Source organism: Alosa pseudoharengus, unplaced genomic scaffold (genome assembly GCF_046254945.1).
Source record: "Alosa pseudoharengus isolate Yale_2024_CS ecotype anadromous, Long Island Sound unplaced genomic scaffold, YU_APseudo_1.1 YU_APseudo_1.1_scf_2, whole genome shotgun sequence".
Classification (NCBI taxonomy): Eukaryota; Metazoa; Chordata; class Actinopteri; order Clupeiformes; family Clupeidae; genus Alosa; species Alosa pseudoharengus.
This window is the reverse complement of record NW_027468663.1, coordinates 52,407,713-52,433,461: the sequence shown is the minus strand read 5'-3', so window position 1 is coordinate 52,433,461 and position 25,749 is coordinate 52,407,713. Positions and strand designations below refer to the sequence as shown.

Genomic DNA, 25,749 nt, shown 5'->3' with positions numbered 1-25,749 from the left:
CACCTCTGCGCTATTCATGTGCAAGGATTTGTAATAAATTCTACCAGGCAACGCACGGATCATGAAACAATGGGTCTAAAACAACTGGTTACCCTGGACTGAAAACGCATGATCTCGCTCTCAAACAGCTAGGCTGCAATAGCCTACGTTCCTTGGATGCATAGGCCTACACTGGCCTTTGCGTGTCGCACCTTAATATAATCTGTACTAAACTGAACAGCTGAGCACTATAACATTCTCCAGCGAGAAAAAGATTTTTTAGAAGTCGCCTAATGACCATGACCATGATCTAGATTCGAACTCTCTTCAGGAAAACGAATTACATGCATGACCACACCGTTCCCCACTACACTATCAACACTGTGTCGATAGTCGTTTAACTACTTTCTATCAGGTCATACATCACTGTTTGTCTGAATATTCCGAAACAACTGGTTACCTTAATTTAGGTTTAAAACATATCGTGCACTCTGCTACACCGCTGCGCCATCTGTGTGCAATGATCTGTCAAAAATTCTACCAGGCAGCATATGGATTCTGAAACAATGGGTCTGAAACAACTGGTTACCCTGGCCTGGAAACGCATGAATTCGAGACTGTGAAAAACAGCTACAATAGCCAGTTCCTTTGGTTTAGGACAAGCAGATTTCTATGGCCATGGCGTCTCGTTTTTCAAAGTTATAGCCTATGCTATCCTAAAACGTTATGTTTACGACGGAAGATAAGTATTTGCAACCCCTACAATGCTTTTCATTTCAGGTTTTTAATTTTAAAAGGTTAACCTCATATCCCTGTTATCACAAGCAGCTTGTTCTAAATTGGGATGAAACTGGTTACCTTGCCTCAATTAGGCTACAGATGAAACACAAGCTGCTTGCGCATATACCAACATTATGTGCTAGTTAATTTGCACCAAAAGCTCTCCAGCTACAGCTGTTGAGTGTTTGACAGCGAGATCATGCGTTTTCAGTCCAGGGTAACCAGTTGTTTTAGGCCCATTGTTTCATGATCCGTGCGCTGCCTGGCAGAATGTATGACCAATCCTTGCACATGAATAGAGGTGTAACAGAAGGTAGAGTGCATGATACAGTTATGTTTTTAAAGCCTAAATCAAGGTAACCAGTTGTTTCAAAATATTCAGATGAACGGTAAATCATGGCCTACTGAGTGAAAACAACGTCATGTCCTAAAAGTTTTGTAGTTGTTGGTAGCGGTTGGTAGTGTAGTGGAGAGCGAGACAATCTTGCATGGTGTTACTTTTGCTGAGGAGGGTTCGAATCTAGCGCGACAAATCATCGAAATTAGGTTACTTTTTTAATAAAACATTTTTCCCGCTGGATAATGTTATAGTGATGTAGTGCTCAGATGTTCAGTTCAGTACAGTTTATATTGAGGTGCGACACGCAAAGGCCCGTGAACTGTGTATGAATCCAAGGAACGTAGGCTATGGCAACCTAGCTGTTTGAGAGCGAGATCATGCGTTTCCAGGGCAGGGTAAACAGTTGTTTTAGACCCATTGTTTCATGATCCGTGCGTTGCCTGGTAGATTTTATTACAAATTCTTGCACATGGATAGCGCAGAGGTGTAACAGAAGGTAGAGTGCATGATACAGTTATGTTTTTGAAGCCTAAATCAAGGTAACCAGTTGTTTCAAAATATTCAGATAAACGGTGAATCATGGCCTACTGAGTGAACACAGCGGTATGTTCTGGAAGTTATGTAGATGCTGATAGTTTAGTGGAGAGCGAGGTGGTCTCGCATGGTGATACTTTTGCTGATGAGGGTTCGAATCCAGCGCGACACAGAGAATCGAAATTAGGTTACTTTAAAAAAGCATTTTCCACACAACTGCTAACGTCAAATTACCAGAAGCAACACGTTTCCCCCAAAATATATTTCATATACATCGTTCTGAACTGTATCTGAATTGTGTCTAAACCTCCCGTGCAGCTGGACAGACAACGAGCAAGCTATAGCGCGCGTAGGCTACAGTAGTAATTGCGCCAACGTGCACTGGTATCCAAAGTGTTTTAGCAGACGGACGTTTCTTGGAAAGTCTCCCAAATAAAAAAAACATACAGGCTAAAGAAAAATATGTTGATGTTTCAATAGCCTATTCTGGTTTTATGTGTGCAATGTTTCGCTGGAGAGACACGAGACATGTACGGCTTAACCAGATCTTGCGCAGCAATAATGAAAGTGTTTTAGCGGACAGAAGTATGTTGCAGTCTCCCAAATAAAAAGGCATGATGACTCAAAGAAACGTGTTTCATGATATACAGTAGCCTATATAAAAAAACGATTGGAAGTGGGAGCGAGCAGAGTAACTAGGCTACCAAAGCACTGAAAACACACGTGCACTGAGAACACGAAAGAACGCACGCACTTATTCAAACATTCCATGCACTTATTCAAACGTCCCATCACGTCCGTGGGAAAAAATAATCCAAACATACCAACAGAAAACCACAACGCTTCGAGAGAGATTCAAGTAGAGAGGACAAGTAGAAACTATACAAAGAAAATGCAGAGAAAAAAATATGATATGTTTTTAAAAAAGACCATAGCAATGAAACAGAAAGCAGTGGGATGCCCTTCCTTATGTGAAGATTTGGCTTGGCAAAGGAAGGAGAGCTGCTCATTCAACCCAAGGCATGGCTAGTCGTCAAGCAGATGAGGACAGCTACTTCAAGCCTCTTTGGAATTTATTTTAAGTGTTTTACCTTTTCTGTTCTGTTTCAACTATTCAGCTAAAACATAAATAAATAAATGTTGAAATTAAGTGTTTGCAATTTATTCATAATCAAAAACAGATACAGGTGGGTTAAAGAGTGATACTAGAGTTATAAGAAGTCCTTGTGAATGCTTGATAAGTAGACTATAATACAGTAAATAAACAAATAATAAATAATTAGACTAAGTGAAATTTTTGGCGCGCGTGCGCATTATAACTCTATATCATAGTACCACCAAGAAATAAAAACTACTTTCACCCCTGCTCCAATGGAATAAATTTTGCATAGGCCTCATTTGAGGCCGCTTTGTCTTCTGTCTCCACACCCTCGGGCTTGTTACGGTTCCCCACAGGAAAACCGCAACATAAATTGGAGAACAACTGGGTTAAGGCTCAAAAAGGGGTATTTATTCACGTTCCCTAAAAAGGGCAAAAAGCAGGCTCGAAAACCGGCAACAATGCTCAAAAGCGCTGAAAAACTGGAGACGACGAGGTGGTAGCAACCAGCAGGAAAACCCAGAAAATGCTCTGCATACCAGGTCCAGAATGTGCGCATCCTGGCTAATTGGATCACCTGATTAGGGAGCAAACATAGAAAATGGCAGGTAACAGCACCCCTACCACTCACAGCCAGTAGGGTGTGCCAAAAATCATGACGATAAAACACAAGGAACTTCGGGGGCAGTAACAATAGTAATAATACCTTTCAGCCATTGCAGCCGGAGGTGCCCCAAAAACGTAATATCCCAGAGTTCATAATTCTTTTCATCCCCGTCAAACAAAAGCCGCGACCACTATGTTCGGATGATCTTCTAGCGTTACTCATGGTGCTACTTCAGCACGCTATTAAACAAATAACGCAGTGTTATCTTGACTTAGGCTCACTCTGGGCCCATAACCTGTTAACAGAGTAGACGCAACGACATGACTGACTTCCAACACACAGCAACAGCTGCGCTCACTCAAGGTGATTTATTCAACACACCAATCACAGTACAGGTACACACCCACATTAACAATCACAGGTGTCAGTATTCAATCAATGCAATCAACTCAGGATGAAGTCAAATAAAAATCCATAAACAAAACAAAACAAAACATACAAGTTGAGAGCACATAGTTAACAGAGGCGCTGCTTAACAGCGCGCTCTGCATACATTAGAGTCTTTGTATAGCGCTGGTTATTGTGTGCAGGTCTGAGACGAGGTCCGCCGTTCTCCTCTTCATAAAATGGACTTTATTTCTCTGATCATCGTCATTTATATCAATGATTAATGTGAATGATGTCAGTAAAAAGCACAAAAAACAGAAAACAAACAGTTACAAAGAATAGCACACGTGGCGGGCTGGCTCACGGTACCGATCCACTTGCACGACACGACATACGCATGGGGTCGCGCTGCCTCCCCTCATTCAGTCGTGTGTGGGCGTTTAGTTTAAAATGTCAGTTAGCAGCTCATATTCAGTTCATTTTAACGTATCTTAAGTGTTTTTCCACAAATTGACCACAATTTTAGGCATGTAGGCTACTTAACAGTATACAACAGTAAACAAACTATGCAAGCCATTTCGAAATCTTGTTTTATTTAAACTACTCAATGCAATCTCAAATCCTCACCAGAAACACCAACAGTCAATATATTCATCCAAATCCTAGTTTCGTTTGTTTTATGGACTACTAGGTGGTCGTGGAAGAGATCGTTAAAACGTTATTTGTCTTGTAAGCGGAACCAAAGTTTCACAGGCACTGTTGTGGTAGAACAAAAGACCTACAACCTCGTGCTTTCATTGGATAGTCGCCTCACGTTCAACGGATTCATTTGCATAAAGATGGGCATCGGCCAGCTTTTTGACGCGCGACATTATTTCAAATGCAGCGCTGCCTTCCCAGAATGCTTTGCAGGCGCGTTAAAGTCACTTGACGTCACCCATAGGACTAGAGTGGAATGCGACACGACAAATTGAAGTGAAGTGCTAGTGGATCTGTACCGTCAGAGTTCGCGGGTCGCGGTAACCCGCCTGCACTCGGGAATATGCGCTGAGCGAGCGCCAGCCTAATAAAGGGAGATGGGAGTGACACAGGCAGCCGAAGCTTCGAGCGGGATTCGAACCGGGGATGCCACTGGCATAATTCCTCATGTCCTTGGCAGAGCAACGACATCTCAATAGTGCTACGGAGGCGCTGCTTAGCATTGTGCTCTGTAGTATACATTATAGAGTCTCGTCATGGCACTGGCTATACGGTCCGCGGCGGCTTCCTCGTAAAATTTTTATTTCTTTGACTATTGCAATTTATATCAATGATTAATATGAATGATATCAGCAAAATGCATAAAAACAGAAAGCAAACAGTTACAAACAGTCACGCACTTTGCAGCATGACGGCTTCTACATACAGTTGCGTGCGTTGCAGTGCTGGAGACGCATCCCATTCACTTTACATGTGACTTTTCACGTCATCCGTTGCCGAACTGAATTGTGGGTCCGTTGTGTCACGTTTCTCCCGTCGCTCACGTTGAGAAGTTCAGCTGTTGCTGCACCGACAGACGGCACCGGCCAATCAAGCCAATCGACGGACGGCACCAACCAATCAAATTACGGTTATACTTAAAGTCATTTGCATAGCTACCGTCGGGAACATCCACTGGCATGCGTTGACGGAATGCAACTGTGTGTAGAAGCCGTAAGAGTTTGCGTGCCCTCCTGCACTCGCGAATGCGCTGACCACCGGCAACTACAGACTGTGGCAACTAGTGACAAGGCTTTCAAATGCGGATTTTACTAAGAAAAATAGCATTACCTGTTAGGATATTACCCAGGATATTGTCACAGCTAAACCTAGCTTCTGTAATCTTTCAACCAAGGTTAGGAGTCATGTTGACTAAGGGTGTGCCGCACAGACAGTCGCTTATACAGTAGCACAGAATAGAAGTCACCATCACTGACTGTTAATTGGGCTACCAATCTTGCAGTCGCAATAAACAATGGATCCGAGACATTTTCCTGTCCCTATATTCTGTTTATGTAGGCTAATGTATTTGTGAATGTAGCCTGTACAGTGCAAAGAAATAAGATAAACTATGGTGCATTTCCATACTCGTAGAAATGAACATTGCGAGACACTAACTTATCTCCTTTTATGATCTCATTCAAGAAAGATTTTCTTTGACTGATCCTTGCACTATGCGAAAATATTTTCCACTAGCCTAAAACCGTGAGTCTGAAAGCTAATTGCGTTCACGTTCTCTTTAAAGTAACAGGCACACAATTAGACTTGCACACCACAAATGTGATGATATTGAAGACAAGTGTAGACTAATAATTAAAAATCAATATGATGTATTCAAATTACCAAATATATGTTTAGCTATTAGTCATTATGCAGATCATATAATGCTAAATAATTAACAATATACAGTATATAAAGTTCATATGAATTCCAAAATATGAAATAGAAACCTATGACAACCATCACTTTCTGTGTGTGTGTGTGTGTGTTTGTGTGTGTGTGGAGGGTCAATCAAATTCTATGATTGCCACTGATGTGAATGATCACACAATATTTAATATTACTGATGGCGTCAAGGTGGTGGGGGCCCCCAAACCAAATAAAATTTAAAAAAATTGCAAAGGTATCGAAATTACTTGGTATTAAAACAATAATGTTGGTATCATGACAGCAAGAGTTGGGGATGTGTCCCCACCAAAACTGAGACCAAACCTTTGCCCTTGCTAAATATGGAATAATTGCACAAAATTATAAATCTTTACAATTTCTATTTCAATTCAATTGGTGGACTATACATCTGCATATCTAATATTGGATCAAATTACATGAATATTCCATTTCTATGGATTCTTGTGAATATTTCAAGACCCAATATGCTATATCTATCATATTGCTAAAGACACTGCAGCTAGAAGGTAGATTTGATCACACTTGGCCGGCGGCCATCTTAGCTTACTCTCTTGGAAAGGTATGTAGTTGGGTGAAATGCGCAGCCTCAACACTAGATGCCACTAGTCCTGCATACAGCACATTTGAAGAGGCCCTATTATGGCCATTTGCACTGTTCATAGACCTCTGAAGTTCGCCTACAAAAAAGAACCAAAACGGCCATCTTTGCCCATATAAGGAGATCCGGTTGTTAATTGAAGCTAACTTCAAGTTGCATTGCAAGTTAGCTCTGGGGTAGCAAAAATCTAAGTGTGCCGCTTTCACGTACTGGAGATCACAGTATCCACTCGAAGGCAGAGGACATAAGTGTGTTCAGGAAAACGTCTGCATTTCAGACTTTTTCATCCCCGCGAGATCGCCAGATACCGGATGTCAAAGATGGCAGTTTTTTTGTAGGCGAACTTCAGAGGTTTATTGTTTTTTTGTGATTAGATTATTCCTGTGGGTTCATAACTTTGCAGACCACTTCCACAAAAAAACTATATAGCACACTACAGGAGAAGGAAAAAAGCATAATAAGGCCCCTTTAAATTATTCCTTTGCAAGAAACTTGTGCAAGAAACTTAACCCATAAAGAATACAGAACATTTTTACCAAATGTAATGCCCACCAAATATGCACTTCTATGTGAATACTGAATGACAGATACCCTAATCCATTATCGTTGACAATGAGGTTATAATTAACCTAAATACGTTATACAACATACTGTTTGTCTGACTTAAAACAGCTGACCATTTTGTAGAGCACATTGTGCCCATTTTAGCCTAGTAAAATTGCTTTGCAATGAGGCAATGTGTGTAATTTCCTGTCTTGAACAACTTGTCTCTTAACATCCTCTTTTTTGCGGTTTTGTCGTCCTTCAGAAGATAAAAGGCAGTTCGGTTCTCAGTTTGTCCCTGAGCTATAACATTCTCTTTACACCCCAGATGAAAAGCATGGAGAGACTATGGGCCCAATGCTTGTGGCTGCTTCTGCTGGGTATGTGACTGCACTCTTGACACTCCTGAAGCACACTCTGACGCCTGATGTGTGAGAGTGTGCGTGCATACATGTGTTCATGTGGTGTGCTTAAAGTGTTGACATGAGAAGGCTTTCAACTGTATGAATTTAAATTGTAAACTGACTGACTAATTCAATTTCAAAATAGGAATATTTATTATATAAGATTTAGGATTAGTTGTAGAATGTCTAAATATCTAAATTTGCATCAGTGTGAATCTAAACTGCATAATGTGAACTGTACTGCAACTTAGCCTGGATTCACAGATCATTGTGGGTTTTTTTTTCACTTGTCACCATCATGTTACATTTCCTGTTGCAGGTCTAATCCCCTTGTGTCTAATAAATTATCTTTTTTTCTACAGCTATATTTTCTTTTCTAATAGTGCTTATCATCCTAACTATATTAGAGAATAACTACCATATCATTTGTCAATTGGCTACATACTGCACTATGTAGCGATTGAGGGGATGTTCTGTATGCAGCTCTAGTGTGTGCATTGGTTATGATAGCAGATCATTCATAGACATTGTTATTGGTATAGGTAAACAATATTCACAGTTTGCCCTTAAGGTGCAGTCTTTGATATTCATTGCATCATTAAATTGGAAAAGAACTAAGAAACATCAGTTACTAACAACCTATATACAGCAGCATACATTATTTTGTATTAACCCATTTACGCCTAAAATGCCTGCTAAAGACGCCTATAGAATCCTATGGCATTCTAGACTAAATAACCTTATTTCCTGAGGGTTTTCTGAAAACATACAAAAAATTGTCAATGTCTACCAAAATGTTATATCTAAGCCTCTGTAGCACCTAGAAACATGAAATAAAAAGCATGCTGCGTTACGCAGCATCCAGCGGGAGGGTCAATGTTGCGCTACGCAGCATCCAGCGGGAGGGTCAATGTTGCATCATGCAGCATCCAGCGCGAATGGGTTAATGGCCATTAATTACCAGTACTGGTGACAGGGGTGCTGCTAGAGGTGGGGTGGGGTGGGGTGGGGTGGGGGGGGGGGATGTAAGGATAATTCTAAGAGCCCAGTACTGACAAGGGGGTCCAGATTTATTGTCCGTCATAGGGCCCAAATTATCTAGCAGTGCCCCTGACTGGTGACTTGCAGTATAATATACTAAAAGCAATGTTTCCTGCTCATGTCACTCCTATGCTTGACAGGTGTGCTGGTCAACATAGAATGTGAAACCCTTTCACTGGGCAATTCGACTGCAGACAGTGTTAACAACACCTTCAACAGCACCACCAGTGCGTCTGGTGCAGTGCCTGGGATCACCACAACCCAACTGCCGTCAGGAAACCATACAGAAAACAGCAGCACTCCCACTAGCTCTGTGACTAGCGTGCCAGCCACCACACCTCCGAGCAACACCACCACTGACACTGATCGGGGCAATACCACTAGAGAGGTTGACAAGACAGCTACACCCACAAGAGGTCAGTCCCTAGAGACAGATCTGAAGCACTCATACTGTACAATATCACATAACATGCAGTACAATGTAAAGTGTGTACGGGTCATTGACAAATAACGTGTTTTTAAAATAATCTTTAAAAAATGAACAGAATGCAGGTTTTTGAAGTTGGAAGACTGGAAGACAAGTCTTAATGACTGTGCAAAATTTACAGGGGTTTTAATTGATTTCTAGACTGTATTTGCAATTTCACCACCCAGAAAATGTCAGGTGCGCAACCAAAAGTTTCTAAAAAAAACACACTTGTTTATTTATTTATTTTTTGGTAAGTACGAGTGCTTAACACATTATTTTGTAGTTGACCTTGGTATTAAAAGTAACTTATGAATACTTTATTGTAGAGGGTGGGTATTTTGGTTTTCCCACTTTACATTTAAAATGTGAATAAATACTTTACAAATGTAAAAAGTATATTGTTTAATAGAAAAATTAGGTACAACACATTTTTCAACCATTTCTTCACTTTAATCCACTATTTCTTTGTGTAAATTAGTATTTTACCAGGTTGCACCACCTGACGATCCGGTTGCGCCACCTGACTTTTACTACTAATTTCAAATTATAGAGGCATCTTCTTGGTCACCTATATAACCTTTTGGCTTTGCTAGCAAGTGCATCCATTACATTTTCCAATACAATACAATTTATATATTAAAGTTTAATGTCATCAGGGTGATGAAACAGAGTGTGCATTAACTGGGACAGCTCAGCAGTGGCGGTTCTAGACTCAATTACTCCCTGGGCGAGATCCCCCCGAGCGCCCCCCCCCCCCCCACAACAAAAAAATCTTCTTTTTTTTTCAAACAGTCATTTTTTTAAACAGCAACGTTAACCAAAATGATGGAAATAAATAATCAGAACTTTTGAGGTTTTGACCGTTTTGTTGCAAAGCATAATCCATCTCATGGTGAAATTAGTTGTTGTGTTTGTTAAAACCGAATTATTATTTTATAGGCTAAGCATAGGTATTGTAACGATTTGATAACAAACCACACAGTTGTCCAATCAAAAGGTTTATTCACTGGGAACGAGAGCCGGGACACAGATAGACATAGACCAAGACCAAGACACAGAACACAATGCAAACAGGGCAGGTCAAGCACGCACACACACTACACATACAGGGGAGGACGCAGCCTCCCACACAAAAAGGATCACACACGAGGGAGAACTAAAAGGGAAACATGTTACAATAAAGACGCTAACATTACACACAAAACTAAGGAGAATAACGACATAAACCCCCCAAATGTTCGCTCTCGTATCCCAGGATCCCCTGCGCGGGAGAACGCGAACACTGTCTTTTTGCGCCGACGTTACACAGCTCCCCCAACAAGCCATTGCCGTCCTCGGCAATGCCCACGAGGTAGCCACATGCTAACGTCGGCGCGCGTCGCCCGCCACTCAGTTCAGTGCGACAGTACCGCCAACTCACATGGGGTGCACGCCGCAGGAGCTCACTCAACGGGCGCCACGCTGCTAGCAATCCAGTAAGGGCGTGCTAGCTGCCACGTGGCCGACCCGCTCGTCACCAGCTCCCTCTCAGCAGCCGCCCTCAGGCTGCACTTTCCGCGGCGTGACACCGCGGCACTCCTCCTCTCCAGACGGGGCCCTAGGTGGCCTTACAACCGTCGACACTGTACCAAGCACCGGGGTTCGAGGGGGGCCAGATGAAGCTGCGCCAACGCCACTCCGCTCCGTCGAGTCGCCGACCAGGACAGACAGGCACCGACTCCGCAGCAACCGGACCGCGCTGAGCTCTCCCGCTGCAGCTACCGTCTTCGGCGTCCCTCCTCGTGCTGCCATCTCGCAGAGCCGTACTGCTCTGTTCCCGGCCCGTTCCACTCCTTCGCGGCCTCGGCGAAGGCACGACCCCCGAGATGGTCGTGCTATCGAACTCCACACAACGAACTTTTTTCAAAAGGCGCCGGCCAACAGGCCAACTAGAACTAGCGCCCACACAGCACGGTGCCCCTCACACGCACCCAAAAGTTAAAGCACACACCAAAACAGTCACACACTAGATGGCCCTTCCGTCGAAGCTGCCCCACCGTCGTGAGTTCGCTGCCCTCAGCGGCTCCGCCAACCGTCCATCGTCTAGGAACCTCTTCCTCGCCGCACTCCCTCTCTGCTCACGCGTCGCGGCTCGCCGTGGAGTCAGCGCCCAGGCCATCGCCGTCCTCTCCGCGAACGCTTCTTCAGGCTCCTCTTCCGGCAAGAACTTCTCCCATGGCCGCAGGCAGCTCCAACCGAAAGCTCCTCTCCTCCGTCGGCAGTAGCGATAGAAGGCCCCGAGCTTTTTAGTAGCCCTTACAAGGGCTCTCTCTGGATCCTCTTGCGTGGGCCTCCACCCAGTGATGAGGTCTCCCGCTCCCAGCTGCTCCCGCTGAGTGGAGGCCATGTTCGAAAGTCGCTTCTGACACCAATGTAACGTTCAAAGGTTTCAGGACGCCAAGAGTTATTCAGAGCAAGCTTTATTGGCTCACGAACGAGGGCAGGGACACAGACAGACCAAGACACAGAACACAATGCAAACAGGGCAGGTCAAGCACGCACACACACTACACATACAGGGGAGGACGCAGCCTCCCACACAAAAAGGATCACACACGAGGGAGAACTAAAAGGGAAACATGTCACAATAAAGACGCTAACATTACACTTATAACTTAGGAGAATAACGACATAAACCCCCCAAATGTTCACCCTCGTGTCCCAGCATGCCTTTCGCTGGAGAACGCTAACACAGTCTTTATGCGCCGACGTTACACAGCTCCCCCAACAAGCCATTGCCGTCCTCGGCAATGCCCACGAGGTAGCCACATGCTAACGTCGGCGCGCGTCGCCCGCCACTCAGTTCAGTGCGACAGTTCCGCCAACTCACGTGGGGTGCACGCCGCAGGAGCTCACTCAACGGGCGCCACGCTGCTAGCAATCCAGTACGGGCGTGCTAGCAGCCACGTGGCCGACCCGCTCGTCACCAGCTCCCTCTCAGCAGCCGCCCTCAGGCTGCACTTTCCGCGGCGTGTCACCACGGCACTCCTCCTCTCCAGACGGGGCCCTAGGTGGCCTTACAACCGTCGACACTGTACCAAGCACCGGGGTTCGAGGGGGGCCAGATGAAGCTGCACCAACGCCACTCCGCTCCGTCGAGTCGCCGACCAGGACAGACAGGCACCGACTCCGCAGCAACCGGACTGCGCTGAGCTCTCCCGCTGCAGCTACCGTCTTCGGCGTCCCTCCTCGTGTTGCCATCTTGCAGAGCCGTACTGCTCTGTTCCCGGCCCGTTCCACTCCTTCGCGGCCTCGGCGAAGGCACGACCCCCGAGACGGTCGTGTTATCGAACTCCACACACAAACTTTTTCAAAAGGCGCCGGCCAACAGGCCAACTAGAACGGGCGCCCACACAGCACGGTGCCTCTCACACGCACCCAAAAGTTAGCACACACCAAAACAGTCACACACTAGAGAGCCCTTCCGTCGAAGCTGCCCCACCGTCGTGAGTTCGCTGCCCTCAGCGGCTCCGCCAACCGTCCATCGTCTAGGAACCTCTTCCTCGCCGCACTCCCTCTCTGCTCACGCGTCGCGGCTCGCCGTGGAGTCAGCGCCCAGGCCATCGCCGTCCTCTCCGCGAACGCTTCTTCAGGCTCCTCTTCCGGCAAGAACTTCTCCCATGGCCGCAGGCAGCTCCAACCGAAAGCTCCTCTCCTCCGTCGGCAGTAGCGATAGAAGGCCCCGAGCTTTTTAGTAGCCCTTACAAGGGCTCTCTCTGCATCCTCTTGCGTGGGCCTCCACCCAGTGATGAGGTCTCCCGCTCCCAGCTGCTCCCGCTGAGTGGAGGCCATGTTCGAAAGTCGCTTCTGACACCAATGTAACGATTTGATAACAAACCACACAGCTGTCCAATCAAAAGGTTTATTCACTGGGAACGAGAGCCGGGACACAGATAGACACAGACTAGGACCAAGACACAGAACACAATGCAAACAGGGCAGGTCAAGCACGCACACACACTACACATACAGGGGAGGACGCAGCCTCCCACACAAAAAGGATCACACACGAGGGAGAACTAAAAGGGAAACATGTTACAATAAAGACGCTAACATTACACACAAAACTAAGGAGAATAACGACATAAACCCCCCAAATGTTCGCTCTCGTATCCCAGGATCCCCTGCGCGGGAGAACGCGAACACTGTCTTTTTGCGCCGACGTTACAGTATCATTGCAAGATGGCTAACAAACGTAAAAGTTATACTAGGCTAGGCCCTATGAATTAACATTGACGTTAGCCCTTCACTCATGACATGATACTGTTATTATTAGGACATTACATACCTTTATCCTTTGCTCGTTTCTCCTCTTCTACTTTTCTTTTTTTTTGGAACTGGGCACCTGATGGCTTTGACCGCTTTCTGTCCATCGTGTTTGGCACTCGACAGTCGACAACAATCCACAAATTCCCATGATCCACTCGCGACCACAGTCAAGACCAAACCAATTCACCTGGGTGACCTCTTAATCGTTTTGTCACCTATTTTTATTAGCCATTTCACACAGTTAATTAAATGTGCAGGAATCATAGGTCTGCATTCATAACATTATGAGATGTGCGTTGTTTGGAAGAAAGTCAAGGTGTGACTGATTTTAGCCCACTAATAGACTGTTGTAGGCTACTATACAGTGGATCCCCATTCATCCCCCCTTTCCCGTTTCATTAAGGAGACCCAGAGGTGAACTGTCCCCGCAAACCCCTCCCTTCGCCCCTTCCTCTGCACAGTGCACTGCAGTAGGCCTACCTTCTGAGCAACAGGGGCGCCAATTCCCTAATTCCTCACACAAGTGATGGATAATAGAAAATAGTTTTGCGACGTTTATTATTATTATTCTTTTTTTCTTTTTTTTTTTTTTTTAAGCGCTCGTGCCGCCCCCTACAAGATGCCGCCCCGGGCGACCGCCCGGTTCGCCCGTACCTAAAACCGCCACTGCAGCTCAGGCCTTCTGTTCCTCTCAGTTTATATGAAAAAGGAAGATTTTTCCATCATAATTTGTCAGCTTATTCTGTCAAAAAAATTGTGAATCGTATACCAAATCATGAGTTCAGTGTATCGGTACATCCCTACAAATTTCATACTAATAGTTTATATTAATATGTGATTGAAAAAAATTATGTAGTTGGTTTAATTTGTGCACATGTTTTTCTTGTATCCCAATTTAAGTTACCAAGGACACTCACTCAGCAACCACAAGAGCAGGTACAGCACTTTGTAGTCATAGTTTTACTGTATGCACCACAGACACTTTGAAGTAGAGGAATCTATCACTGTAACAACATGCCTGGTAGCCAGTACTCAACACCAGAGTAATTAATCACAGAGTATGTGATGTGTATCTATGATATGACCTAATATGCTGAGGAAATAAATTCAAAGGGTCTTCGGGAAGATTTTTTTTTTCACATACAAGGAATTTTCAGGCCACAGATATATCCTAGGGGACACAATGAAAACACTCCCCTCAATGTCAACACTTATTTCTTTGCATTGATGTGCAACTATAGAGTTGATGAACTCCGGTGATATGCAAATTCCTTGCTGCAGACATTGCAAAGGACTTTATTTTCAACACTTTATTTTTACCAACACCATCAGGCCATTTTTTAAAATTAAATGTTCCAATCAATGATCCAGGCAGCACGTTTTCTTCTCTCTCCTTCATTTTACAGCCTAATTTTTACTGACTAGAACGGCTCGGGGTCAAAGGTCATACGGAATCGATTAATCTGCGCTAATTTTTTTAATCAGTTATTTTTTCTCAAATTAATTAATCGAAATGAATCAGTTATTTTGACAGCCCTAAAAAAAACACATTACTGTTGAATTTAAAATATGTGATTTAAAATAATGTATGTAGTTGGTTTAATTTGTGCACATGTTTTTCTTGTATCCCAATTTAAGTTACCAAGGACACTCACTCAGCAACCACAAGAGCAGGTACACTTTGTAGTCATAGTTTTACTGTATGCACCACAGACACTTTGAAGTAGAGGAATCTATCACTGTAACAACATGCCTGGTAGCCAGTACTCAACACCAGAGTAATATGATATGTAACAACATATTTACTTTGCAGTGGCAACTGCGAGCCAACCATATCAAGAAGGTAGCAAAACAGGTAAATGATTCAAAGCAGTAAATCATGTGACACCCAAACACTGATACCACCAGTAGGCTGCTTTTCCTAAGCATTAGCATTCATTTATGTATTTATGTATGCTAATGCCAGTAGCCATGAAGTATGTACACATCAAATGCATCATGACGTGCAACTCTAACCCTGACACTACCCTAAAGTAAAGAGTTAACACAACAAGTGAGAGATGTGTCAATTGTTGTATTGCATAGTACAATTTAAAAATGATTAACTAAGAAGATTTCCCCTATAGGATATATCATTTTGATAATCATCATTATAGCTGCAATCCTCCTTGTGGTATATTGTTGCTTCAAACAGAACAAAAAAAGGGTAAGGTCCAATACTTTTTGTTTAGAATATACAGAAGAATGAATAACTCCTTAACCTCCAGAAAATCTCAGAGAGCATTTAACAGAATGTTACCGGTGCATACCTGACTGTAGCTCAATGGTATTATTCTTTCTGGAACTTTTAACTGTATGATTGTCCAGCCGCAGTGACTGTTATCGTGCTGATGTTGTGTCTTTGACCATCAGAGATACTCCATTGACCTGCGCAATAAGCATGAGGACGCTGTGATCCCGCTCAGCACAGTGGAGGCTGACGCAGTGTTTGATGCTACGCCCGAGAAAGGTGCTCCTTGTGTCAGCCTATATGAAATGGTTAACTTCAGTCATTTGTGTGATGCATATTTGTTTGCATGACATCTCTTATGTATGGCCTGTGTCACTCCTGTTTAACTATTTAACACTGCATTTGTGGTACCTGTAAATTCTTCAGCCATCATTATGCCATTAAGATAGATCACTTCAGCTAGTACATCTACATTCTACATTTCATTTCTAAGCATAATTGAAGAGCACAATTGGCTTCATGGGACTTTTGCCATCCTGTAATGAATTGATGTGTTTCTCTGCATTTACCTGTAGAGATGGGGACCTTCACTGCCCAAGAAGCAGGTGCGGCCTCTCCAGAAGCTGCGGCCATGGCTCCTGAGCCTTCAGGGAAACCAGAACCTGCGAAGGGTAGGACTCTCTCCAGCACTCTCCAGCACCTTTTTAAGGAACAACTCCAAATGACTAAAAAAAAAACATTTATGTTTTTTCCACCATGTCCATTTCAGTATCCTAAGAAGTTCTCCGATAGGGAAGAAATACATGAATATATGAACATTGTCATGTAATTCTTATCAAAAATATTCCATATTCTTCATATTTTATCTCATCAACTCTTGCAGGAAGTTGTGATATTATGTAGATTTGGACAGATACTTGGTCCTCTACCATACATGGTGCACACAGCTCAACAGCCAAGATGGAAGCAGATTCAAAAAAAAATTCTCTTCTAATTTCCTTCCATTTTTCATGGGAATAGTTGATGCGTACTTCCTGTCAATACTGTCATACTTTATCTGTCAATCGCAATGCATGTTTCATCAGTTGCGGTGTAAAAGGAAACTATCACTCTCAAAATAGACTGGATGTATGAGGCTTTTAAAAAAAACACCAGCTTCACACTAGTACACTCAGCAGCACAACACAGCTCAAGAGCTGAACACGGGCCCCTGTGCATGCAGTACAGTAGATGACCACTGGATGGCCTCAGTGTCAGGGAGGAGGCAGGACAGGCGCTATGAGTCCCAATATAATATTAAGCTTGTTAAGTCAAATAGTGAAGAAAGTGTTGCCAAAGCATACAGTATCTAGAACTCAAACTCAAAGTCTATTATACAGTGTGAAGACATTTGTGTCATTTGAAGACATTGTGTCCATACCATTTGTATATGCCCATCACCACACTTCCTGAGGCTGAGGCAGGGTCACCAGACGAGCCTTTCCTCTTCCCTGCTATTATATACATGCATCAGCCATGTCTAAACAGTGCCTGCTAGCTAACTATACATTAGCACTAATTAGAGATCACAGGCATCTGTGGCGTTCCCATCTACTGTATGTAATGAGTGTGGAGTGGGGTGTAGAGGAGCCCAGACTCATGTGCACGCTGCTGTGCTGGTGTGTTCAAACACATAGCTCAGACACAGCAGAGGCCGAGGGGGTCAGTGCGTCTGGAGGGGCCCCCTTGCTCTCCTCACCTCCTCTGCTCGTAACATGTCTGTGGCCACCCTAAGGCCATGGGGAAAGCACAGGTTTCCCACAAGCTCCAGGTGTGTCAGGCCCATAACCACTAATCTCAATTGTCTGCCTCTGGGAGTGTGTGAATGTGAGAAAGGGGCCATGAAAGAGAAAACAGTTAACTTTTACTCGGCCAAAACTAGATTGTGGGAGGAATGCAGCTGTCGGAAATCTTCTGGGGTTTAATCATGCGACTAATGACAACACCTACCAGTAAAAGCAGAACAGTACTGACACAATTAGAAGACAGTGGTACCACACTATGCTTCTAAACAATATGTTTAAATGTTTGGGTCGGTAGTTAGTTAAATGTGTAGTTAAATGGCCATCATGTTTTTTTTTCTCTCCAGGGGAGCCTGTGGCAGGAGAGGAGAAGGTCACTGAGGCCAAAGTCTCCAGCTCCCAGGAGCCACTGACCGTTGATCAGAAGCCTGAGAAGATGGAGGTGGTGGATCTTATTGACGGAGAGCCCACCGTCTCCACCAAAACCTCTGTGGAGTCTCTGGAGGACCAGCTCAATGACAACAACAGCAACAACTACTGCACTAGAGCTAATGGTCAGTGCCGTTTACCCCCTAACGTCTTCAGATTATTCTTAAAGTAATAGTTAAGTAGTATGATGGATTTTTTAGTAGCCTAAATCCTCAGCAAATACTTTCAAATGCATCTGTCCTCTGCGTGCGCATACTGTACTTCATTAGAAACATGGTCATGGACCAGGGGAACATGGACTACAGCCACTTATGTATCTAATGTGTTGTAAAACAGTTAGAGTCCAGCTCCCGTGGCTCTGTTGCGTGGCGTTAACTCTGTAACGGTCATGGGTTGATGCCAAAGGAAAACTCTCATACTTGTAGAATTCATGCCTTTCTGGTGTTTTAGTCTGAGCTAAATGAATACCTCGTGTGTAACTGAAATCTGCTACAGAACTAGTCCACACTTGTATTCAGTACAATATAAATGTGGTATACTATATACTCTGTCTACTTCTCTTTGCCAATCTCCTTTTCTCTTTCCAACCCTCTTGCTGTGCTGTAGGGAGAGGTTTTAAGGGCAGTGTTTATGAGATCCTTCAGAGCGACCCATTTTAGGAAACACTGGCCTCCAGATCCTGACCACAGTAAGTCTAAACTTCCCCTTCCCCAACCACTTTACCATCCTTACAGCCCAGCAGATCTCCTGAGGTCATCAAGGTGCCATGTTACGTCTCCTCACTTACATTTGTATAAATAGGCGGTCATAACAGCACATCCTCTGATATTACTGCATATTAACATGTGGTCAGCCAGTATACATGGCACTTGGCCACATCAGTCTCCCTGCAGGAGATTCAACATTATCTCCTATCCCACACAGTAGCTATATGGATTTTCACTGAAGCATAGTTTTGTGGTGTGAAAATAGAACTGCAAGGTCAGACTCCTAAACTCATCTTTTATTTACCACCAGAAAAGAAAGAGGGATGGGGAAATGGGTTATTTTATGGTAAAGGAGTGGAAAATAAGCTAGTGCACATCGAGGAAAAATAAAATAGAATCATTTCCTCTTGTCACCACTCATAGAGCTTTCAAGACTGGGGCCTCTCCTCCTGTCATCGGGCACTTGAGGGAGGTACCTCGTCTTGGGGTCCTCTCATTCACTGTTGCCTGCCCAGTACCTTCGGCTCACACCTGGGAGCCTTTGAGCAGTGCGGATGGGCCCCTGACCTGCATGAGGAATTCTGGATGCCCCCAGAGGCCGCTGAAAAGCTCTGATCCACAGCTATGCGTTAGCTGACAAATGTCTGTGTGTGCAAATAGAGCGCAATTAAAAAGATGCTAGCAGGACAGAAGAAGTGGACACAGCGATGAGGCATGTCCCCCATGAGAGACTGCTTGGCTCTTCTCTCATCTAAGCATGCGCATGTGTCAGATCTCAGCTCACTCTGAGCTGTGTGAGAAAAGGTGTTCCATCTTTGGCACCAGACACCCTAACACCCCAGGCACAGGTGCACGTTTCACTCAGAAAGATCCTCAAAAAGACAAATCTATCATTTAAATAGTTCTTAAACAAACATAACAACTGAGGCTTTTAGAAAAGTGAATGATACGAGAATTTCATATTTCACTGGAATTTCTATTCAGGCCACTGGCGGACGCAGTTAAGGTGATCAGTGTTTGAACCAGTGGACACAACATAGGCTTTGTGTGAGGCCCTCACTAGGAATTCTCCTACCCAGGCCCTAACCCACATCTACCACCGAAACCACTGTCTGTGGTACCACCCTTCTGCTTGCATACTTTCCTTTCACAGTGCTGGCAGTGTGTGGAGCAGACAGAAAGCAGCATAAAACATCTCATAGTAGAGGCTTCGGTGTTCCTCCTCTGTATAACTTTTCTCAGAGTGCTTCGGTAGTTATACTATAGTTATTGATGCCCTTATATACATTAACCTGAGTAGCAGGGAAGCTCTGATTATGTTTGTGTTCACATCGCAATGATCTACACTTTGGCTCATTTTAGGGTTGACTTACTCCATATACCACAGACCTTAGTGTTTGGTTAAAAGTAAATCAGAAATGCTATAGTGTAGGGTGGTTAAAAGTAAATCAGAAATGCTATAGTGTAGGGTGGGCTGCATGAAATGCTGTACACAAAGGAATTGTCCCTACAATCGATTGATGTAAGTCACTTTGGACAAAAGTGCTAGCTAAACACATAAATAAATAAACAGACCTTTTCAGTAATGTGGTTAAATTCATAACTTGATATCAGAAAATATTACAGTACACTTTGTATGTAAATACATGCTTTCTAATGTTATATTTACTTATGAAATACTGTGTACCATTCTCTTACATTACATTACATTTTTCAAATGGCTTATATGACCTAGACTCTGTTGTTAAAATGTGGATATATTATTTACAGAGAAGAGCATGGTGTCATTTTTATACCCTGAAGTGAAACTGGATAGTCATTACTGAGCACTATTAATACTACTTTAAAAAAACAGTGCAACAGTGTTTTCAGATATGGATGTGGTTTTCTGTTAAACAATGAGGTCTTTATGTAATTCACTCGCATGCAAGTGTATTGTCTTGCAATGTCCAGAAATGAGCAATGGACCTGAGAAAGAGTAAAGGCTGAGGGAATGAACCAGAGATGAGTAGAGACATACGATGTCAGGAGGGCAAGTCAGGGAAGGAAGAGAGAGTGCATCTGGTTGTGCAGTTGCTTTAGTGCTGAGCTGGAGGCATGAACTTGAGAGTGCCACCCCTCCCCTTCCTCTTTGTCAGCGCACAGGCTAGGGAGACAGCAGTGCGGCCCATCAAACAAACCCCAATCAGCCCAGGGCTGTACCGCCATTACATACCGTGTCATTTTTCTAATGAGCACTGTACACTTGTCATGTCCACCAGTAAGTGGAAAACCATTTCCACCTCTGTCCCCCAGCCCTTTGAGTTAGTGGGAATAGGAAGGTATGACCATGGATGACAGTGTCATAAATACATAGGGAGTAATAACAGACATCCACGCTCAGTCCAGCATACCTGCCGCTGGAGAGCCCCCCGGGGGGGAGCAGGGCTAATAATTAAACAGACCTATATCAAACGGTCTAACCCAGAGCAGGAGACCTCAGGGTTGCTGACGGAACAACATGTCTGCCCTTACACATAGAGATGCTTTGTGCACGTGAAAAGCTTTATCTTTTTAACAGCATAGCCAGCCATACTCTTACACCTAAAACTTGGACTAGAGTGTCCATGGCTATTTGACATGTTTGGTAGGTCCTGGAAAATGTAAAAAACAACACTTATGCAACATCCTCTTTTGACATCTGCCACATCACTTCAGATGAAACCATTAAGAGAAGTAATTTTAATCTATGACACCCCCCATCCCCCTCCCCACACACACACCAAAAAAAAAGCACAGAAAAAAGTATAGAGACATGAAAGCAGTAGGCGTGTTGTTAATGACAGTGAGTGTGAATGAGCTTCCTGAGTGCTGAGTTTGATGTGGTGACATGTGTGGTGGTCATTTCACCTGGGCCCTGGAGGGAGGGTCTGCTCAGAAGCCTGGCTGACACATGCACAGCTGAACCAGCTGCTAGCAGCCTTGCAGAGGCCTGTCTACCTGCCACACATGACCACCGAGAGAAGTGGCCAGCTGCATTCACAGTGCTTAGCTGGGTTAACAAAACTGGGACTCTTTTGATGTCATGATGTGGTGGTGTTTGCCATTTTAATACAGCGATAACAACTACAGTTTACAGTAACTGCTGGTTAAGTGAATTTAGTTCATCTGATATTCTCAGGAACTTAGTTGCATCATGAACAGGAAATGTGTTATGAAATCTCTTTCTTAACTTACATATTTTAGCTTAGAGCTCTAGTACAATTCCATTTACAACATCATGATTTTCACACCCTGTGTTACAGTAAAGAGTCCAGTAGTCTGCTGATGTAAAACAAAACCACACAATGAGTGTAAAGCGATTTTCATGTCATGTGAGGTAGGAGCGTCAGTGTATCTGTTTTTGGCCATCTTAATATAATAACTAAGATGATGAGTACTCCTAATCAGAAGACATGCCATTTGTTGGGAAGTTACAAGTATGTCCACACAACCTGTCAACAGCTTTTCAGAAAGGTGACATTTTATATGCAGAGGAACATCCATCACTGGCTACATTCATTTGCCTCATAAACCTTCTGTGCGTTTTGGTTTGGTTCTCTGTTTTAGAGGCTGTGTACTGTATGTATAGCATGAGGATGATACTTGATAGGTGCCCTGCAGAGAGCCATTGGTTTATAGTCAACCTGTGAGTTGGAAGGCAGAAAGAATGCCCTTTTCCTCTAAAGATCTCCATCCATGCACTTCTCTACCTCTCTCTCTCTCTCTCACTCTCTCTCTCTCTCTCCCAGCTGTCCATCCATTTAGCTTTCCTTTTATACCTCAGCCTTTCCTGGGCATCCTTTGCTCCAAGTGCACATTTAGAGCAGCTAAATCTGTATGAACAAGTGGCAAGTTTACGCACAGGTCATGTACAGTGGCAGTCATTCCTGCACTAGATAAACATTGTGCTGACCTTCCTGTATTTTAGTGTGTGTGTGTGTGTTGTAAGTTGTGTGTGTGTGTGCAACCTCACGCCCTCTGTGACCTGCTCACACCCTTTTGTGTGCTGCTTTTCACTTTGTTTTCTGAAGAATGATTCAGTATTCTCTGTATGGCTGGCCACAGTAAGGGTGGTGTGGTTTATTTAGTTTACAGCTTCTTGGCACATCAACCCATAGGTTCAACTGTTTAAAAAGACTTCCTGTTACAGAAACAGTAACTAGCCATTCCATTCATGCCTCTTGTAATGAGTGAAACATTTGATCGACATCTTTCACTAATACAGATAAGATCTTAATGATAGTCCAAGTCCAAGGATGGTATGCTTCCTTGTTTGTACAATATGAAAGAAAATGTTGACACGAAACAGACACGTTTCTTAGGAAGAGCCTATTTTTACACCTTAAAGGCGCTCTAAGTGATGTTGGATACAGTCACTTCTGTTGACGTTCAAACAAAACAGAGAGCTAGCTCGCTACTCTGGGCTGGACCCTGGGCTGTTAGAAAACCACGTAACATCGCTTAGAGCGCCTTTAAAAGGATACGCCACCATTTGGAGAAACACGCTCATTTTCCACCTCCCCACATCATTCAGCTTACAACATGTAAAAATTAAGCAAACTGATAGATTATCTGGGGGATATTTATATGTACAACACAATAGCATGTCATTGCTACTAAGGTTTTACATGCCTGTGATGTCCAGAAACTAACTAACAGGGTGAATTCTGCCCGTGAACAAGCACACTATTCTAATCTAATACTGAGAGCCATTAAGCAGCAGTACTCTTTCACTCATGCTGCTCCAATTGTGAATTCTTGTGGTGGTCTTGGGTCCGGTGAGTTGCTCTGATCTGGCGCTCACTGACAGACGGACACGTTCACCTGCTGCTATCAGTCCACAGCATCAGTGCTGCATTCCTGAGACCCACACAGTGGCGGGCGGTTCCCCTCATCCTCATCCAGGCCACCTCACCTCCCCATCTGCACGGGAGGAAGAACACTCACAAACTCAGAGTGTGTGTGTGTGTGTGTGTGTGTGTGTGTGTGTATTCATGGTTAGACATTTCTATCATATCAGCCCAGCTGAGATAAAGCCCATGACAGCTCTAGGATACAGAGTTAAGTGTCTGTTCTAAAGGAGAAAATGGCTACAGAGTGAAGTGTCTGTTCTAAAGGAGGAAATAGATACAGGTTCTGAGGTGCTCCACCAGTAGGTTTACTGCAGAGAAATGTGGTGGAAACAGGTAGTTCTGTTTTAAACTTGGTCCTGTTGAGCCGGCATAAATAGAAATGTCTAGTCTAAATGAGCTTTGCGTCTCAAACACAAAGTAGATGGGTTTAATATGTGTGAGTGTTGGAGGTCCTTCACCTTCTGATCTAGGGGTCATCATATGTTGAATTCCAATTAAGCACAAGCGTTTAATATTTGCTCCACAGAAGGTCATCCACTGAAACATTTTGAAGCGTTTATCTATAAAATATATATAGATACTGACTGTAGATTCTCATTACAATATTAAATATTCCTGTGTAGGCCTACTTATATTTTTTTCAGAGATTAAGTCTTAGTTGGCATTTGGTTGTTCATATCTTAAAGAGAGACTGAGACTCTTAGTAAAGCATCTTCTGCGTCAACTTTAGCTGTTTAAACCATCATGGTTTAGCATAAATCAAGCATTTCTAGGGGTAATACAGGTTTTCTTTAGCTGTTTAAACCATCATGGTTAAGCATAAATCAGGCATTTCTAGGTATACAGGTTTTCTTTTGCTCGAACAGATGTCATTTGCCCTAGGGTGAAAAGTCATGTCAAAGGGCATGTGTACAGCAAGCAGAGGACAGAGAGAGAGAGAGAGAGATAGAGAGTGGTGAGGGAGAGAGAGAGAGAGAGAGAGATAGAGAGTGGTGAGGGGAACTATGGTAGAGGAGCTGTGCACCGGTACTGCTCTGAATCCTGTGATTTAAAGTCTTAACTGTCATGTGATAAATCCACTTGTGTACAGCGTTGTCTCTGTTTCCAAGGGAACATTATATTCTATTGCATTTTCATATCAAATGTCTTGTTTTACAGATAGTTAAACCGTTGAAAAGGATGTTGGAAATGGACCTCCACCAATTCAGTTCAAATGTAGCCTACTACACTCTCTCCAACTCTTTATTGTTGTTTTACTAGTTTCACATGCAAATGCCATTCATTATGATTTAATGTTATTGCATTTACATTATTGTATTGGTCTATGCTTCAGTGTAATGTGGTAATATGTTTCCAGGTATGCTTGTTTTAACTTCTGGTGTCATTAGTAATCCATGGCAGGTGAGGTGTCTGGCTGTCGTTCATCACTGTCATATTCCAGATGAATTTCTTTTGATGTTGATAAGGTTTTAGATTCTTGCCATTCCTATGTAAATTTGCACATTCCTCTGTCATTTAGAAAAAATAAATAAATGTTTCCCATATTTTGACGCTTAATTATTGCTGTAACTATTCCAACAATTTACAACCCCCATCATTGACCCCAGCATTGATAAATGGATACAAATGGTTAAAATGGTCCAGGGATCCTACTGCTTTGGATGTCACAGATGAAAAGGAGCTACTGAATTCTATAGGCAACTTGCTGTTCACCTCTGGGCTAGACTACTGCACATTTCAGTGAAGCTCTTTGGGCTATCATCACAGTGTGGATTGTCTTTTGGTAAACATATAATCCCTGCTCTTGGCTCAGGGCCTCTGCTATCCACACGGCCCCTGCAGCTCCAGGTGCACATGAATACAATACATTCCGAACTCCGGAACTAGTTTAACAGAAATGTTGTAGTAATGACATTTTGTAATGAACTTCATGCTGGAGCATGCATTCATTTTATTATACATATAATAATAAAAATATGTGTACTATATAATCAGTTTTGCATGTTAAAAGGTTGCTACGTTGAGCTGCTAAATTAAGCTTGTTTCTATGGAAATTCAGCTAGTTAGGGACAGATAGCAGAGCGACCAAACCCCTGAGCTTAGAGCAGTAAGCAGGTCTTATCTGCTAATAAACTGTCCAAATGCCACACCGTTGCAGCTCGGGCGGGATGTGGAATGAGGGCGCAACCACAGTCATGGGGGCTCCATGCCA

At 43.5% G+C, this 25,749-nt stretch overlaps 1 protein-coding gene across 4 annotated transcripts in view; it reads left to right on the top strand.

The window, feature by feature from the left end:
* The window catches only part of LOC143134820 (uncharacterized), a 64,311-nt gene extending 39,230 nt beyond the window's left edge, over nt 1-25,081 (top strand). For 2 of the 4 annotated variants that reach the window (XM_076295495.1, XM_076295497.1), the window contains 11 exons: nt 7,560-7,674; nt 8,880-9,155; nt 14,417-14,452; nt 15,155-15,190; nt 15,330-15,371; nt 15,643-15,722; nt 15,929-16,025; nt 16,322-16,417; nt 17,875-18,081; nt 18,563-18,644; nt 24,696-25,081. In XM_076295495.1, the coding sequence (XP_076151610.1) occupies nt 7,560-7,674; nt 8,880-9,155; nt 14,417-14,452; nt 15,155-15,190; nt 15,330-15,371; nt 15,643-15,722; nt 15,929-16,025; nt 16,322-16,417; nt 17,875-18,081; nt 18,563-18,615 (1,038 nt within the window). In that variant the 3' untranslated portion in view covers nt 18,616-18,644; nt 24,696-25,081. The remainder of the gene's footprint in view (nt 1-7,559; nt 7,675-8,879; nt 9,156-14,416; nt 14,453-15,154; nt 15,191-15,329; nt 15,372-15,642; nt 15,723-15,928; nt 16,026-16,321; nt 16,418-17,874; nt 18,082-18,562; nt 18,645-24,695) is intronic. The other 2 variants (XM_076295496.1, XM_076295498.1) reach the window with 1 other exon arrangement.
* The last annotated feature ends 668 nt before the right edge of the window (nt 25,082-25,749 follow it).